This window comes from Heptranchias perlo, chromosome 9, assembly GCF_035084215.1.
Source record: "Heptranchias perlo isolate sHepPer1 chromosome 9, sHepPer1.hap1, whole genome shotgun sequence".
Classification (NCBI taxonomy): domain Eukaryota; kingdom Metazoa; phylum Chordata; class Chondrichthyes; order Hexanchiformes; family Hexanchidae; genus Heptranchias; species Heptranchias perlo.
The window spans coordinates 28168214-28186147 of record NC_090333.1 but is presented as its reverse complement, the minus strand read 5'-3'; the positions used below and the strand labels follow the sequence as shown (position 1 = coordinate 28186147).

Here is a 17934-nt window from a genome sequence, read left to right as displayed (position 1 = left end):
TTTTTTCCCCTACTTTCTCCAATTCCCCGTCTTTCCATCCCACACACATTTCTCAATTTTCAGAAGGTGGGTAGATTACCTGTTTCCAGGCATCTGTCAGCGTCATTTTAATTTGTAAGCTCTAAGTAATGCACTCCTCATTATACTATCTTTGGGTATGTTAATTTGAGACTTTCACCAAACTTTCAGAGTGCTACAACCAAGGGGCATCATGACGATCTCATACACGCTAAAAGTTGCAGATGCCCGATTTGCTGGATTCTCCAAACTACTCTTTCGTTGGAAAGGAAGTATTTACAAACTGTTGTACAAGGAGTTCATTGTGTTCATCAGCTTATATTCGATATTCAGTGTTACATACAGGTAAGAGTGTCTTTCAGAAAGGTATTTTTTCTTTGTAATTTTATTCTCCTGACCACTGAACTTCCCTTTCTGGCTGCCATGCTAGCTGGCATTGTAAATGGCTCCCTCTCCTCAGGCAATATCCCCTTTCCTTTCAAAACCATCACACCCTCCTCAAAATAACTACAGCCCCACTCCAATCACCCTTTCCTCTCCAAATTCCTTGAATATGTTGTCATCTCCCAGATCCATGTCCATCTCCCCTGCAACTCCTTATTTTAATCCCTCCAATTAGGTTTCCACCCCTATCACAGCAACATAACTGCCCACAATGACATTCTGTGGCTGTGACAGCAGTGCATTATCCCTCTTTGTGTCCTTTGGCCTCTCTGCAGCAGGAGTCCCGGTGGGGATGGGTGGAGGGAAATGCAGTGAGGCGGCAATAAGCCAATTTTTATTCCATGTCGAGATATTTATTCCATATCTGGATTTTCATACCACCACCATGTCCATGCAGACATTCTCTGTGACTGTGACCATGATGCACTATCCCTCCTTGACCTCTCTGCTGCTTTTAACACAGTCAACCCCAATACCCTCCTCCAACACCTCTCCTCTGTTGTCCAGCTTGGTGGGACTGCCATTGTGGTTCCACTCTTACCTATCTAATTGTAGCTAGAGCATCTCTAGCAATGGCTCCTGTTCCCAGCCCCGCACCATCACCAAGGATCTCTGGCCCCCTTTCCTTCCTCATCTACATGCTGTCCTTTAGCGGCATTATCCATGGACATGACTTGAGCTTCCACATATACACTGATGACAACCATCTCTGCCTCTCAAACACCTCCCTTGCCCCCTCTACTGCCTGTGTGCTATCAGACTGCTTGTCCAACATCTAGTCTTGGACGAGCTGACATTTCCTCCAGCAAAACAATGGGAAAACCAAAGCCATTGTCTCGGCTCCTGCCACCAATGCCATGCTCACACTACCGACCCATCCCCTCCTCAGCCGCTGTCTCAAGCTGAACCAAAGGATTTGCAACCTTGCCTTAGTATCATAGAATCATAGAAAGGTTACAGCACGGAAGGAGGCCATTCAGCCCATCAAGTCCGCGCCGGCACTATGCAAAAGCAATCCAGCTTCCTAATCTATCCTGAAACAAAGCTTCTGACCTCAAGTCGAGCTTCTAACCCCATATCCTCTCCCTCGCATAGACTGCCTATTTCTCCCTCTATAATGAAGCCCACCTCCACCCTTAGCTTAGCCCACCTGCTGCTGAAAGCCTTATCTATGCCTTTGTCACCTCCAGACGCCACTACTCCAATGATCTCCTGGTCGGCCTCCCATCCTCCATCTTCCATAAACTCCTGCTTATCCAAAACACTTGCCTATATCCTATCCTGCACTAAGTCCCACTCACCCATCAACCCTATCCTTGCTGGCCTACTCTGGCTGACAATGCCTCAAATTTAAAATGCTAACCCTTGTGTTTAAATTTCTCCATGTCCTTGCCCTTCCCTTTCTCTAACCTCCTCCAGCCCTACAAACTTATAGTCTCCATTCCTATTACTCAAGCCTCTTATGCAACCCCCTCCCTTCACCCACCATTAGTGGCCATGCCTTCAGCCACCTTGCCCCCATGGTCTGAATGCTATGCCTAAACCCCTCTGCCTTTCTGTTACCCTCTTTAAGACACTCCTTACAACCTACCTTTTAGAACAAACCTTTGGTCACCCAAGCCATGGGACATTTTTCTACATTGAAAGCACTATATAAATGCAAGCTAGTGTTATGTTGTTGTTATTCCCTTTTCTCCCTTCTTTTGCACAAGGTGCTAACTCTTCCTGGGATACGGTTCCATGAGCACCAACGGTCTGATATCTCAAGCAGCCATTTTTCATGTGAACCTAGACAGTAAGAACCAGCAGGCTATTCAACTGAGGAGGGCATCACAACAAACATGCATAATCGGACACTTTTCAACAAGGCTCACTGGATAGCAATCAGGGGCCTGGTCCTTGGCTGATTTTTTCCCCCCCCTCGCCCAGGAACACAGACCAATTTAAAAGCCCCATTTGCTGCCTGACTGAGATGAGCTAACCCAGCACAGACCTGGAATTGAATCTATGACCTTCCGATCTGTACAGTTTAGTGCTACAAGGGCACAGATATTGCACTACTGATACCAAACGTGGTTGATCACCTCTCAAACCTCTTGTGGTTCTAAAAAAAACAGCTAAATTACATATAGAATTCAAATTGATTAAATCACTTTAATGCATTCCTATTGCACAGAATTCCAGTGAACCATTTACATCTATTGCAGAGAATTCAAATGGATCAAGCCATTTCCTATATCTACAACTCTAGATTAATAGCATTACTTCCACAGCTAGAATCCTTCAGGCAAATCCCATTCATTCTCATTGTACAGAATTCCTGATCAAGAATTGAATCCCAATAAACCAAATCACTTCCCATTCACTACTATTGGATTTGATTCCAATTGATCAAATTACTTCTCATTCTGCAGAGTTTTATAGTATCATAATACTCCAACATAATCCCACCATAGTGTCATACTGGTCCCAATTACTCTGTACACTTGTATATAATTCCAGCATACTAAATCACTGCCCATTGACTCCCATTATATTGAATTCCAGTGAACTAACTTGCTCCCGTACGAAAAAATGCCAGTGCACATAGTGATCCTCATTTCCTCCCATTATATATCTTTCCAAAATACATTACACCAACTCATTCCCATTGTATAAAATTCCATTGTACAAAATCACTTTCCATGTAGTCCCACCATATATATTCTGATGGATTATGTTATTTCCTTTTAGTAACACAACAAACACAAAATGCTGCAACCCAATAGCCAGTATGTGCCATCATATTTGTAACTTTTTTGGTAAGTAGAGACTTGATTAACAAATTATTCAGCACTAACTGGTGCTGTTAGCCCACAAGAACTGGAAAAAATAAGTTATTTCTCAGGTTGGTGGCACTATTATTGTGCATTCAGTTTAGATAAGGGGAAGGGAATTCCATCAAACTAATCAATTTACCAACAGCAAATTAAGTGGTTGGTCTATGCTTAGTTTTCTTCTCTAAAACTGCTTGATTGATCAACAGGTTATCAACTTATATCAAATACTAATCTGTAATCTTTGATTTGGCATATTGGGGTTCAATTCGTAATCAGGTATTCAGCACAATGAGAATAAATAGGAATTGCCTGAGGGATTCTAGCTGTGGAAATAATACTATTAATCTAGAATTGTAGATACAGGAAATGGCTTGATCCATTTGAATTCTATACAATGTAAATGAATCACTAGAATTCTGGAGTGCAATGAACGTTCACCAGACTGATTCCTGGGATGGCGGGATTGTCGTATGAGGAGAGATTGAGTAGGCTAGGCCTGTATTCTCTAGAGTTTAGAAGAATGAGAGGTGATCTCATTGAAACATTCAAAATTCTTACAGGTCTCGACAGGGTAGATGCAGGGAGGATGTTTCCCTGGCTGGGGAGTCTAGAACCAGGGGTCACAGTCTCAGAATAAGGGATAGGCCATTTAGGACTGAGATGAGGAGAAATATCTTCACTCAGAGGGTGGTGAATCTTTGGAATTCTCTACCCCAGAGGGCTGTGGAGGCGCAGTCATTGAGTACATTCAAAACAGAGATCGATAGATTTCTAGATATTAAAGGCATCAAGGGATATGGGGATAGTGCAGGAAAATGGTGTTGAGGTAGAAGATCAGCCATGATCTTGTTGAATGGCGGAGCAGGTTCGAGGGGCCGGATGGCCTACTCCTGCTCCTATTTCTTATGTTCTTATGTTCTTAATAGGAATGTATTAAAGTGATTTAATCAATTTGAATTCTATATGCAATTCAGCTGTTTATTAGAACCACAAGAGGTTTGAGAGGTGATCAACCCCGTTTGGTATCAGCAGTGCAACATCTGTCCCCTTGTAGCACTAAACTGTACAGATCAGAAGGTCCCAGATTCAGTTCCAGGTCTGTGCTGGGTTAGCTCAGCTCAGTCAGGCAGCAAATGGGGCTTTAAAATTGGTCTGTTCCTTTTGTAATCTTTGACATGGCTTACAAAAAAAACCTCTCAAAATTCAGATCAGCCAATCACCATTTCTTCATACTCTGTAGTAATCATTCATCACAATATTCACCCAGAACAGCTCAGTACTGAGCCTTTTATAGGTAGCTGCAGCAATCAACTCAAAACTTCAACTCGCATTGTTTGGTCGATTAGTTGAATGATTCCACATATTGTATTGAAATCAGGGGATTTCACCTGGAAATGCTGCAAACCAAAGTTTAAAAATCTGGGACATTCAGAACATTCTCAGAAATTCAACAAGAAAGGGAAAAAAATCCCAGAAGTTAAAAATAAATACTTGAAGATGAAAATAAGAAAAATATTGAATCAATTTAAATAATAATTATACAACATTCTTGTAATTAAAAAAAAACAAATATATATGAACATATTTTTTCTGCTTTGTTCCCCCAGTAATTTTCTCTCCCTCTGGCCCTCCTCTCCTGAAGGCATTGACTCCATGCTGAGGTACAGGTACCAGATATCGTCTGGTACCTAGACCAAGGAAGCACCTAGACAGTGACTGTCAGCAGGTTATTTTATCAGGTTGGGGGGGGGGGGCAGGAAGGCTTCACAGTTAATCCCAATCTTGTCCTCAGCCAACATCCACAAAACACCTGTGCTGTTCCAACAGGGGTTGCTGAATCCTGATCGATTTTCCCTTCATCAATCCATGGGCATTAAGGCCAATTGTAACACCTTGGTGGAAATCTGCTGACTGAACAAAAACCAGGGACTGAACTTAGGACCTTCCTGGTCTAAATGACTCTCACATTTTACACATCATATCATGTCAGACTTGGCTTTGTGGTAGCACTCCTACCTCTGAGTCACAAGGTTGTGAGTTCAAGCCCCACTCCAGAGACTTGAGCACATAATCTAGGATGACACTCTGCTACAGTACTGAGGGAGTGCTACAGTATTGGAGGTGCCGCCTTTCAGATGAGACATTAAGCCGAGGCCCCATCTGCCCGCTCAGGTGGATGTAAAAGATCCCATAACACTATTCGAAGGGGAGTTCACAGTGTCCTGGCCAATATTTATCCCTCAACTAACATCACCAAAACAAATTATCTGGTCATTATCACATTGCTGTTTGTGGGACCTTGCTGTGCGCAAATTGGCTGACTCATTTCCCTACATTACAACAGTGACTACAATTCAAAAGTACTTCATTGGCTGTAAAGTACTTTGGGATGTCCTGTGGTCCACGGATAATGATCAATGGATTGAATTATCCCAGGAGATAAGAAAATTTTCAATGAGAATTTCACATACAAAATCTATAAAATAGGGCCAATTATTTATTTCAAATTAGCGGTAGGTTACTGTTAATGAACTTATGATCAAAAGTCTGATCTTTAAGTAAATGAAACAAACAATTCAAACTCTGACACAATTAGGTTTGTATTTACTACAGAAAACTGTATCATTTTATGCAGATAATTGTCTTTTGTGTCTGAGGATGTATTTCTATTTCTATTTCTTGTTGTAGGCATTTCCTGTCACGTGAACAGAAGCTTCTCTTCGAGAAGGTGGCTACATATTGTGACAAACAGACCAGTCTTATCCCGATGTCATTTGTTTTAGGTCTGTATCAGAAGCTGTCTTCTTCTGAATATCGTACTACTATAAAACTATTAAGGAGTTGTTATGACCCAGTAAAATATATTGATGGAACTTGCTTGCCCTCAGCTTGGGAGGTTTTTCTTTTATCATTTCTGATATGGTACCCAAATGGAAAACTACATTGTAACTGTTATCCTTTCCTCTTGTAGGGGTTAAAAAGGAAGAATCTGGTTTCCCCTACTCTAATCTGTAGCTAGTTAATGGATGCATTTAGTTTTTGATTTGAGTACGGCTGTATTTATTTACTGAGTACAATTTTGTGCTGCTGCATTGCATGGAATTGAACACCAAACATCTCAAACTTTTCCCTATCACTCCACCCCACAAGATAAAGTCATGATATTCTCGGAGTCCTCACAAGCAGCGAGGTACATTGGAGATTGGCACACAGAAGTTGCAATGCTCAAAGTTGCTCATGACCCAAGCACTTGAGAAGGTGGCAAATCCATCGGGCTAAGCTATGGTCGGTCTAAAAGACAATTCATGGTCATCTATAGCATGTAGGGAGAAGCGATGATGTGAGAAAATCAACCTCTCTGATGTATTTGATGTTATTGGCTATGCTATTCTCCTCTACTGCCTCACCTCCTTGATCCACCTCCATTATATTATGCTCTCAGAGTTCCATTCCTACTGGTTCGAATGCAGTCACTATGTCTCCTTCATGGTTTCTTCTCCCTGGCTACATGATCCCCTCTCATGCTGCAAGGCCCTTTACTATTCATAATCTATATCCTACCTCTCGGCAACAACATCCACAAGCATGGGGTCAGATTTCACATAAACACTGATGATCAAATTCACCCCTCTGCCGCCACTATTGCTGTACTGTCTGACTGTCTATCGAATATCAAGTCTCGATTGGCAACATTTCCTGCATCTCAACATTGTCAAGACTGAAGCCATCTTGCTTGGATCTCGGCAGCATCTACTGGCTCTGACTACACCAACTTCCATAGTTGGTGCTCAGGCTGGTGGTGCACAACCTCATTGTTCTGTTTAACTGTGGGTGGACCTTTAAACCCCATATCCAATCCATTGCTAAGACCAACTTCTTACACATCCAGAACATTGCTCGCTCCACCACAACCTACCCCCCACCACATGCTGCTGAAACCCTCATCCACACCACCACCTTGAGATTCGATTTTTCAAATGCTATCCTCTCTGATATCCCTACCTCCACTGTTCACAAACTCTGCTCATCCAGAATTCTGCAGCTCAATTTCTTCTCTGCACAAAATCCCTCATATCCACTACCCATGTCCTCACCAGACCCCTGGCTAACTTGTGTCCCAGCAAATTGATTTTAAGATCCTCATCTTCAAATGCCTTCACAACCTGACTCCATCTTATCTAGGAAATCTTCTCCAGCCCTACATCCTAGATCACACTCTCCATTCCCCTGACTCTGAATTACTGCTTCTTTCCCATTCCTTCTCCTCCAGCACTCAAGCCTAATCTTTTGGCCACGATGTCTCTTCCCTCTGGGATTCTCTTTCAAAGCCACTTTGCCTTGCTACCTCCATCCTAACCTTAAAAGGCCTCCTAACAAATCTCTTTAACTGTGCCTTTGGTCTCCCCCAATAAATTCCTTCACCTCCTGTCCAGTATCCACCTCTTGTAAAGAATTCTGAGATGTTCATCTACGTGAAGAGCACAAAATAAATGTGAGTTGTTGATGTTTATGTTGTAAACTTAAAAAAAAAGTTGTAGTGATTTTGATGATTGGGAGGGATAAGCTGTTAGAAAATGCTGGAAATGCACAGCAGGTTAATCAGTCCTTTGCTTCACTTATAGTACTTTTCTCATTTAAAGGAGAAAGTAACTATCAGGGTTAGTCCTTCCAATGTAAAAGATCACTTTCTGTGTTCTGCATTATTACTTTTAAGAAAAATCCACAGTTTCTGAAGAATCCTTCCAACAAAAAATTGACACTTCCGTAAATAGGGTATAATCCAGTGACATCAGACAAGGGGAATTCTTGTTGAGAATGGCCGTTACTTGCCGGTGAATTGATTGGTGGCTGGTCTTTTCTGAAAACCAATCGATTTAAGTTTATTGTCAGAATGCTGTTGGCTGAAATGAATGATTATTGGGCTCTTTGGAAGAACAATTCCATTGCAGGTTGTTTTGAGATTTTTCTAGTCACCCTATTTTTTAAAGATGAAAGAAATCAGGGCAGAAAGGCGGAGCAGTTCATCGGAGCTCCAGTGTATTGTGCCACAGACTGACAGGATAGGGGCACACCAGCATTACAAGTTTCTGATTTCAGACTGTATTGTCCCAAGTGGAGGTCAGCAGCTTCACTCCACAGGGAAAATCAGAGGGAGATGGAGAGTCACACCCTCTCTTTCCCCAGGGCCATTCTTATGTAAACTGTTAGCAGCTGGCTACAGAGCAGATTTGGTGGAGACCCCTATCCTGCCCTCTGAACTGTGAAGGATAGAAGGGCATACAAGGAAATCAGGAGGATAAAAAACAAGGATAAAATAATAAATTTGTGAGTGTTTGTCTCTATACAATAGCTACGCAACTTTGTGTGATATCAAATGACAAATGCTATGATATCATTCAGACATATATCTATGCATACTACAAACAACAGAAGTGTAATTGCAGATGCAAATATTGTACTACCTGGCCAATGTGTCATTGTGGCACTCTCTCACATTCCAATGCTGAGTGTGCACTTACAGTAACATGTGATCCTTACACCCCCCCCTCCCCCCATCATCTCTGGCAGGGTTTTATGTTACTCTTATTATTAACCGTTGGTGGAACCAGTATACGAATATCCCGCTTCCAGATCAGCTGATGTGTGTGGTGTCCAGCAACGTTCATGGTGTTGATGAAAGGGGCCGGATCCTGCGACGCACGCTGATCCGATACGCCAATCTCTCATCAGTGCTTATTCTCCGGTCCATCAGCACAAGGGTCCGAAAGAGATTCCCCTCCATAGAGCATGTGGTAGAAGCAGGTAAGTTCACTCAACAATATATCCCATATTTTCATGACAATAATGAGTTGACATATATATGAATATTTTCCTTGTGGATGTTCCATGGTAGAAACTCAGGAAAAAAACAAATTTCCCTGAGTGTATTAGTCATGCTAACTATGGGGAGCTGCAGTTTCTGGATTTTACAAAGCTTCATCAAGTAGTAGACATGTGCAGCTGTAGGCATCGCGGTTGGCAGGATATTCAGCCACAAGGAGCATCACAGCTGAAGCCTCTGGGTCCTCATTCAAGATGCTAACACTTTCTAGCAGGGGGTAACTGGTTAACTTTAAGGAGCAATAATCCTGGCTGATTTCCTCTCCCTAACGAACTGCAGTGCCCCCATTCCTGCTCTGAACAAGATGAACTAATGCAGCATCGAGCAGAAATGAAACATGAGATCTTTCTGATCTGCCTCAGTACCAAACTAACGTGGTACACTCACCCACTGAGTCATCGGGATAACCTCACCCACCCACCCAGCACTATACTTCAGTAAAACACAGTATATTATTGTAAAATACACTGTAACACATTGTATTATTTTACATATGAATATGACAAACCTTTATTATTTCTCAATAAAACTATCTTCCTGTCAGTTGCACTTGTGATACACTGAGGCTGGTGTCATAATATTGTAAAAGATCCCCTCCACTCATCTTGCACATTTTCAAACATTTCAACCAGTTTGTTGGTCTTTTCCACAAAATACAATAAAAACTGATTTATTGTAAAGTGTTGGTTAGCAATTGCTCAAAGGCAATTTTTTATTTTCAAGAGATATATCTACTGGAAATATGAACCAACACGCAGGAAAGCTTAAACTTGCCCCAAAGTAAAATGTGTGCTCAAAATAGAAAATCACATAATTGGTGGCTTATTACAATATTCTGCCATTTGGATAAAAGGATATTAGAACTTAATTATGCCTGAGATAGTAGGGCAGATTTTCCTTTTCCTATGCCTGTGCCTGGGCATATTGGATCAGCTGCACACAGTGAATACAGGAAATCAGGTGTCTATAAAGGAGCCAACACAATTTTCCATCCATTAATTGAAATGGATGGAAATTGGGCAGGATCCCTTATGGGCATGTGCTCCTGTCCACCTGATTTTTCTGTATTCGTTGCACCTAGGTGGTCCAATACGCTCAGATGGTCCAATACGCCCAGGTGGTCCAATACGCCCAGGTGCAGGAATTGGAAGATCTGCCCCATTATGACTTCAGTGTATCAAACTCATAAAAAGGCTCCCACAGTTTATCTTTGCTGGTTATTCTTTTTTTCAGGTTTTATGACCCGTGATGAGCTGAAAAAATTTGAAAGCCTTTACTCTGATTTTAACAAGTACTGGGTTCCGTGCGTATGGTTTACGAATCTGGCGGCTCAGGCACGGAGAGAGGGGCGAATCCGGGATGATGTGGCTCTAAGACTACTGATGGATGTAAGTATGATACCTAGTCCCTAACTGGGAAATTATTAAAGACTGAATTAAAGGATTGGGCAGGTCAATGATAAAGTGCAAACCAGCTAGCATGCAGCACCACTTAAAAGGCAAAATACAGGATCTTCTCCTGTGATTCTTCGCTGGAATACATACCACATTGGGGCCAATAATATGATGGCAGGCAGCCCATACACCCACTCCCCTTATTATTGGATGTGAAGGCCTGAGGCCTTCAACCTGCTCAAAGGGCTCAGCACAGTTCAAAACAGCTGACCAACGCAAAAGAGGGCTGGGGGCCTGCACACAAACTATGCACAATACTGATTGGAGCCACAAAGAATATTTATTAAGACCTTCCCTGTAATCCTTCTGTGCTGTAAAATTATATTATTCTTTATCATGATTGGAGCACTCCAATTATGCAGTGCAAGGAAGATCTTATTAAAAAAATGTTTAAAAATTCCACCTGCCTCCCTATTTCTTCCCCTCCCTCCCTATTTCTTCCCCTCCCTCTCTCCTCTTTCCTTCATTCCCACTGCCAGCTCCCACCCTAGAAAAAGCTGCTGGCACTCTATGGGCAGTCATCAGCCCTGCATTGGTTGCTGATGCCTGAAATTCTGGCTCACATTCCCAATCCGGCGCTCCCAGCATGTCATGAGCAATGTGCCCGGATGCCAGAAAAATATTTGAATGAGCTGACCCCACATTAACAGGTGAGGTCTTGTGCACAGGGACACGCAGTGCCAGGACTGCATTACTGGCACTGTTGTGTTAAAGCGATAGTTAATAGATGTGTATACACAGCTGTTGTGGCACGAAGCAATTGTGAATCTCAAATTCTGTCTCAGAAACTCAATGGACCACATTAATATAATTAATATATATAATATAATCTAGTAATCTCACTTGCAGGAATTGAATCGGCATCGGGCGAAATGCAGTCTGTTATTTCACTATGACTGGATCAGCATCCCCCTCGTGTACACTCAGGTCAGAATTTCATTGCATTCCAATTCATGAGCCATAGAAATTGGAAAAGTCCATCTATGAGCTATACAGATCATGAAAGTTCCAGCTTCAATCCTCGATTTATGCTGAGTTAACTGATCTCAGCTGGAGCAGCAGTAAGGATGCTAGAATTGGCCTCAGGACTCCAGGTTAAGGACAAGAAAATGAGTCGAGGATCCACCTCCTGACTGTTCTACAGACAGCCCCTAAAAATAGTCCCCTACTTGGGTGCTGGGTGAGGACAGAATTGGGCTCAGCAGTCAGGTAACCATTCGTCACTGCTGTCAATGCTCACACGTGAATAATGGCCAATGCCTTTAGGGAAGAAGCGATGGGGAGAAAATTGGAGAGAAAAGAAAAGATTAAAGGAAAGAATTTCATTCATTGAATGTTTGCTGAGCTACTTTTGGAATTAATCAACTCAATTAGCCTAATTTGACTCAATAGTTGATTCATTTTTCTTTCCTTTGGGCATGGGAAAGAACTCCTTGGCCATGCTAGGAATCTTCCTCATTGTGGTTTGACTGAAATCAGAAGTTCACTGTATGGAAAAATCATAGGCACCAACGCATGTCCCACCACCCAATAACACTTTGCATCGGTACAATTTGCTGCCCTGCCAGTCCGCCACATGTTTATTAGATGTTTGTATCGGGGCCCCATGAATGGAGCAGTTCAGTTCTGTGAACTTTCAGGTTATGTGACCTTTGACCTGCACATTGTAAAGATTCACCTTCAGAAATACCGTGAACTTAGGGATCTTCATACCTGGTATCTAACACAGCTGTAGGACAGGGAACAACCTTTTTCTAAATATTCACGTGGTCCACATTCCATGTTTGATGACTGTCTCTTCTGTTTTACTTCTCCACAGGTGGTTACTATTGCAGTCTATTCCTTCTTTGCCTTCTGTCTGATTGGACGCCAGTTTCTTGAGCCAAGGGCAGGCTACGAAGAAGATAAGATAGACTTTTACGTTCCCATCTTCACCCTACTGCAATTCTTCTTTTATGCAGGCTGGCTTAAGGTCAGGGCTTTGCTCTCAATTAGACACACTGCATTTAAAGGGGCTGGATCACAGGAATTTGGATAGCATAGTTATTTGCACATTGAGCAGGGTTGCATCCTTGGGCCCTCCTATTTTTCATCTATACGTTGCCCCTCAGAAATATATTATTCCCAAGCATGGAGCAAGTTCTTGTATGCATGCCAACGATGCCCAATTTTACCTTCTGACTACCATCCTTGATTCCATGACTGTCACTGTGCCTATCTGACACCAAGTTGTGGATGAATCTGAATTTCTTGCAGCTCAACATTGGCAAGACTGAAACCATCGTGCTTCAGTTCCAACAGAAACTCCGTACCCTTGCTCTGGACGCCCACTCAATCTCAACCAATGAAAGCTCTGTCCAGTTGGACCATGAGCTGAGCTTCAAACACTACATCCAGTCCATTACCACAACTGCCAAATTCCACCTCCAAAGCATCAGGCCCACCTCATTGCCACTCTTGTTAAACTATCCTACATGCCTTTGTTACTTTTAGATTCACCTTTTCCAACACCTTCCTCGACGGCCTCTTGATTTCCTCTTTACATAAACCCCAACTCATCCAGAACTCCTCTGCCTACATACTATTCCACACATCCCACTGACCTTCTGAATTTCACCTTACATAAATTCCAACTCATCCATCACTCTTCTGGCCTTATCCAATCCTACTAAATATCCAACTGACTATCAGCCCAATTCTTGTCAACCTCCATTTGTTTGCTGTCTCTCGGTTCATCAGTTCTAAAATCCTCATCGTTGTCTTCAAATCTCTCCATGGACCATTCTCATTTTTATCTCTGCAACCTCCTCCAGTCCTACATCTCTGCCCACACCTTGCACTCTTCCCCTCTGGACCACCTTGCATCTCCCTTCCCCTAGTGAGGGCGAAGCCTTCAGACATCTTGCTCCACACTCTGGAACTCCCTATAAACCCCTTTGACTTTCTACATCTCTCTCCACCTTAAAAAGCCTTCTTAAAACCAACCTTTTATACTGTGATTTCAATCACCTCCCCTAACTTTCCTCTTGTACACTTGCTCAGGTTTGAAGTCCAACTGCAAAGCAATTTGGGATGCTTTGCTGCATTAACAGCACTATATAAATGCAAGTAGTTATTGTTATTGTACTCCAGCATAAGTCGAAACTGTCAGGGAGATAGAAAATTGGCAAAAACAAAACAAAAATAGCACAGAAGAAATTAGCATTAATAATGAAGGTGGTTTCCTGTCTTTTTTCCCCAACTAGGTAGCGGAACAGATCATTAATCCATTTGGAGAGGATGATGATGATTTTGAAACAAACAAGCTGATTGACCGCAACCTTCAGGTACGTTAATATTGTGGTTTTGGACCATTAACTATTATGAGTGAGGCAAGTGATTTGGTGCATGTTAAAATTACAGACAGTTACGGGAGATACTTCCCTTAATTTTATTCTTTCACTAGTGCTTTAATTTTAATCAGCAGTTTGTTTTAAAGTGCCAGTGTTCTGTCTCTCTCAACCCACCTAAGAGAAAAGGAGGTTGTACAGTTGGCAAGCGTCCAGCTCCACTTCACAGCGTTGTTTAGAGTTTCAGTTAAAGTGCCAGTAGCTCACACATGTGGAGTGTGTGCTGAGTTTGGACACTAAGGTGGTCACTGTAATAGCTGATCATACAGGCAGGGCATGCTGAGGTAAGAAAATCAAATGTGTTATAAAGTGGGGATGGGATGTAGAACAGAAAAATAAGAATCAGTGATTCCACGTTGCTATCTAATAATGTTTTAAATAATAGCAATGTCTTAAAGATTTCCTTTTGAATTTGTTCTGCCTGCTACACTGTCCTACTTCTACAAAATGGCTTTAGATCCATTCTATAAGGAAATATTTTCAGGCAGCATCACTCCAGTTCTTCGTGGATATGGGACCATAGCACAAAACCACCAGCAATTCAGTGCTTCACAGGCCAAAAGGATGGTTGGGATGAAGTGTGCACGTCTAACTGTTAGACTAGACCAGAAGGAGCTCTTCTGAGGTTGAGCTAAAGGATATTTCAATCAAACAGATTAGAGGGAGCTTTACTCTTTATCGTTTTTATGTTATATCCATATTGGGACTGCTTAATACTGACTGGTTGTAAAAAAACTGGTTATTGCCCAGCACTGACCTCCCTTATGTTGAGCACAAAACCACCAATAAATAAATATATATACAAAATAGTACATTGAGAACTGTATCTGTCTGCAGGTTTCCTTTCTCTCCGTGGATGATATGTACCAGAATCTTCCACCCATGGAGAAAGACAAATATTGGAATGAATCCACTGCTCAGCCTCCTTACACCATCGCTACAGCCAACGAGACCCACAAACCATCATTTTTAGGATCTACCTTTGACATGGGGTCAGTAAAAGTTCCAATCCACATCTTCATGACAGTGATGGGGGAAAACTGGTAGAAAAAGATATTTTAAAAATAAAAATTTATCCTGTTTAATAAGGTTTGGAGCTAATTAGTTCATATTCCCACACTGAACAGTGAAATCTGTCACATTAATTAATGTCAGGTCGGATACCTTTTTTGTTAAATGTACATCATCAAATTAACATTTATAAATGTCATCTATACATTGATTGGTTAATGTTCATTTGATGATGTACCACTGACTAGCAGGTTCTCCCCGCTCTTAAATTAGGAGACTCAGTTGTACTTTGCAGATGAGTATTTACCTACTGTCTTAGTCAGTATAATATGGGCACAGGAATTCAGACAAGCAGAAAGGGAAAGAAAATAGAAAGTATAAAAGAAAAACTGTGTTTTTGGTCAGCTACGTATAAAGAAAGAAGGAAAGTGCATCTATATAGCTCCATGCCATATCTTCAGGTCATCCCATTTTAAATTTACAACTAATAGATTACTTTTGAAGTGCAGTCACCTTTGTTATGTCGTCAAATGCAGTAGCCAATTTGCGCACAGCAAAGTCCCACAAATAGCAAATGAATAGATAATCTGTTTTTGGTGGAGTTGGCATAGGGGGATTGGAATGTTGGCCAGAATAGGGGGATAATGCCCTACACTTCTTTAAATATCCACAAGCATTCAACTCAAATAAGAGTGCTATCATCTAGACAAAACTGATATATGCAAACCCATTACCATGTGTAAAAGTCTTCCAAACAAGAAATCCAGAAACGCCCCGATTTTAACTCCAGGCCAGTTTTCAGCGAGTGAGTAAGAAATGAGGCCCAGAGTATTTTAACTTCCAGGCCTCATTTAAATCCCACCACTGACTTCCCACCTGTTCCAGGCTGCTGTCCCCGATTAGGAGTGGGGGTGTGAGTCAGTGGCCAGGGACCCCGCCAGATTTAGGCGGGTATCCTTACTGCCTGCTCAGGAAAGCAGGTGAAAATCCGAACTGGTCAGCTCCCGGGCAGGTAAGTAATCTGGGTGATATTAACTGCCCACCTTCCGCTGGGTGGGTAGGGTTAAAATCACGCCCAGAAATTGTTTGCCTGATAGCGAGTACATATCGTCTCTATACGAAGAAACTCCACCTACCCAAGTTGGGATCCCAGTCATGGGTTGGCATTGCCAATACTTATGGATCTCCAAATATGAGACGTACAGGAGTTCATTTAACCAGCTCAAAGCCAACACCCTACCAGTACAGAACACCAATAAGTTTCATGCTTAGCTCACCTCCTCACCCCCACCCCACCCCACCCCACCATAATGAGAAATATACGTGACATGGCCTTAATCTCTAGATCCAGTGTATATGAATTCTTTCCAATAGTTATCCCCATTTATGGGTATAGAACTGCAAAACCAAGTTAAATCATTCATCTGGCTGAACAAATAAATAAAGCTGAACTTACACAGCTTTTAATAGCCATCAGAAATTAAAACCTCCATTTCATTTCTGGGACTTGGGCTGATTCTGGGATAAGTCCACACCATAAAGTATTTCAGAATTCTGCTCCAATTGGCAGAAGCCGCAAGGACACCCCATGTGGGAAATGAAAATCAATGAAAGACTGCTCGCTACCCCAGATGAAAAAGTGAAAACAATTATTTTTCTGTATATTGTAAAGTGTGTAGAAAGATGCTTATGCTTGAGTTGTTCATGTTTTCACTTTATGTTTCAGTGTGATTGATAGTCCAGTTCTCAACAGACAAGTACAGCAAGAGTCAGAAGTGGAGCTCAAGGTGCACACCCCTTTGCTCAATCGCTTCCTTAATGTTGCTGCCTCACCAGCTATCAGTCTCAAAAACTTTGGCAGGAGCAATCGAGGGGTAAATTTGTTACGTAGCCGTTTGGACAGTAGCTCTTCCAATTGCCAGCCTACTGAAGAGTTCGATTTGGTCACTCCTATCAGTGAAAAGGACTCAGAAAATGAGGATCAAAACAGGCCCAGTGAACCTTCCAGTCCTAGTGTCATCCTAAAGGCTCTTTGTAGAATTGAAGCATCAGAATTTCAAAAAAGGGACAACCCATGCTAATTACAATAGAATTGATTAGAACTGCTGTTGAGTTACAACACCCTCGACTCCCTGCACCTCCACCCACTGACATTCTCTACCCAATTACTCCTACCTTGCCACCTCCATCCCAGCTTTCAGAAAACCTACTCTTTAACTATGCCTTCAACTGTCCGTTATAGCCACCACGCTCACAGTATCTCTTGGTCCTTATTGTAAAGCAAGACATCTTCCCACATGCATAAAGCACTATGCCGTCCTGGCTGGCCTCTCATCATCCACCCTCCATAAACTTGAGCTCATCCAAAACTCTGCTGCCCGTATCATAACTTGCACCAAGTCCCGTTCACCCATCAACCCTGTCCGACAACACCTCTATTTTAAAATTCTCATCCATGTTTTCAAATCCCTCCATGGCCTCGCCCCTCGCTATCTATGACCTTCTCCAGCCCTATGACCCTCTGAGATCTCTGCGCTCCTTCAATTCTGGCCTCTTGCATATCCCCGATTTTAATCGCTCCACCATTAGTGGCCATGCCTTCAGCTGCCTAGGCTCATAAACTCTGAAATTCCCTCCGCCTCTCTACCTTGTTTAAGACGCTCCTTAAAACCTACCTGTCACCTGACTCAGTGTCAAATTTTGTTTGATAACACTCCTGTGAAGCACCTTGGACGTTAAAGGTGCTATGGAAATGCGAGTTGTTGTATATAAATTAGTTTAGAATCTTATTAGCTCCGTCTTGGATGTAAGATTTACTCATCCTCTTTGCATTCCAATCCCACATCCAATTCCTAGCTATGGTCAACTGGGATTTTGTGCCCATTTCATAGTATCATAGTAGGTACCGCACAGGAGAA

The 17934-nt window shown here is 42.2% G+C and overlaps 1 protein-coding gene across 1 annotated transcript; it reads left to right on the top strand.

Moving 5' to 3' along the window:
- Window positions 1–211: 211 nt before the first annotated feature.
- best4 (bestrophin 4) lies at window positions 212–17097 on the top strand. The gene is made up of 9 exons (XM_067989584.1): window positions 212–363; window positions 5970–6064; window positions 8850–9083; window positions 10396–10550; window positions 11466–11543; window positions 12436–12588; window positions 13862–13942; window positions 14843–14997; window positions 16770–17097. The coding sequence occupies exons 1-9, from the start codon at window positions 212–214 to the stop codon at window positions 17095–17097; spliced, it is 1431 nt and encodes a 476-aa protein (XP_067845685.1).
- Window positions 17098–17934: the final 837 nt, after the last annotated feature.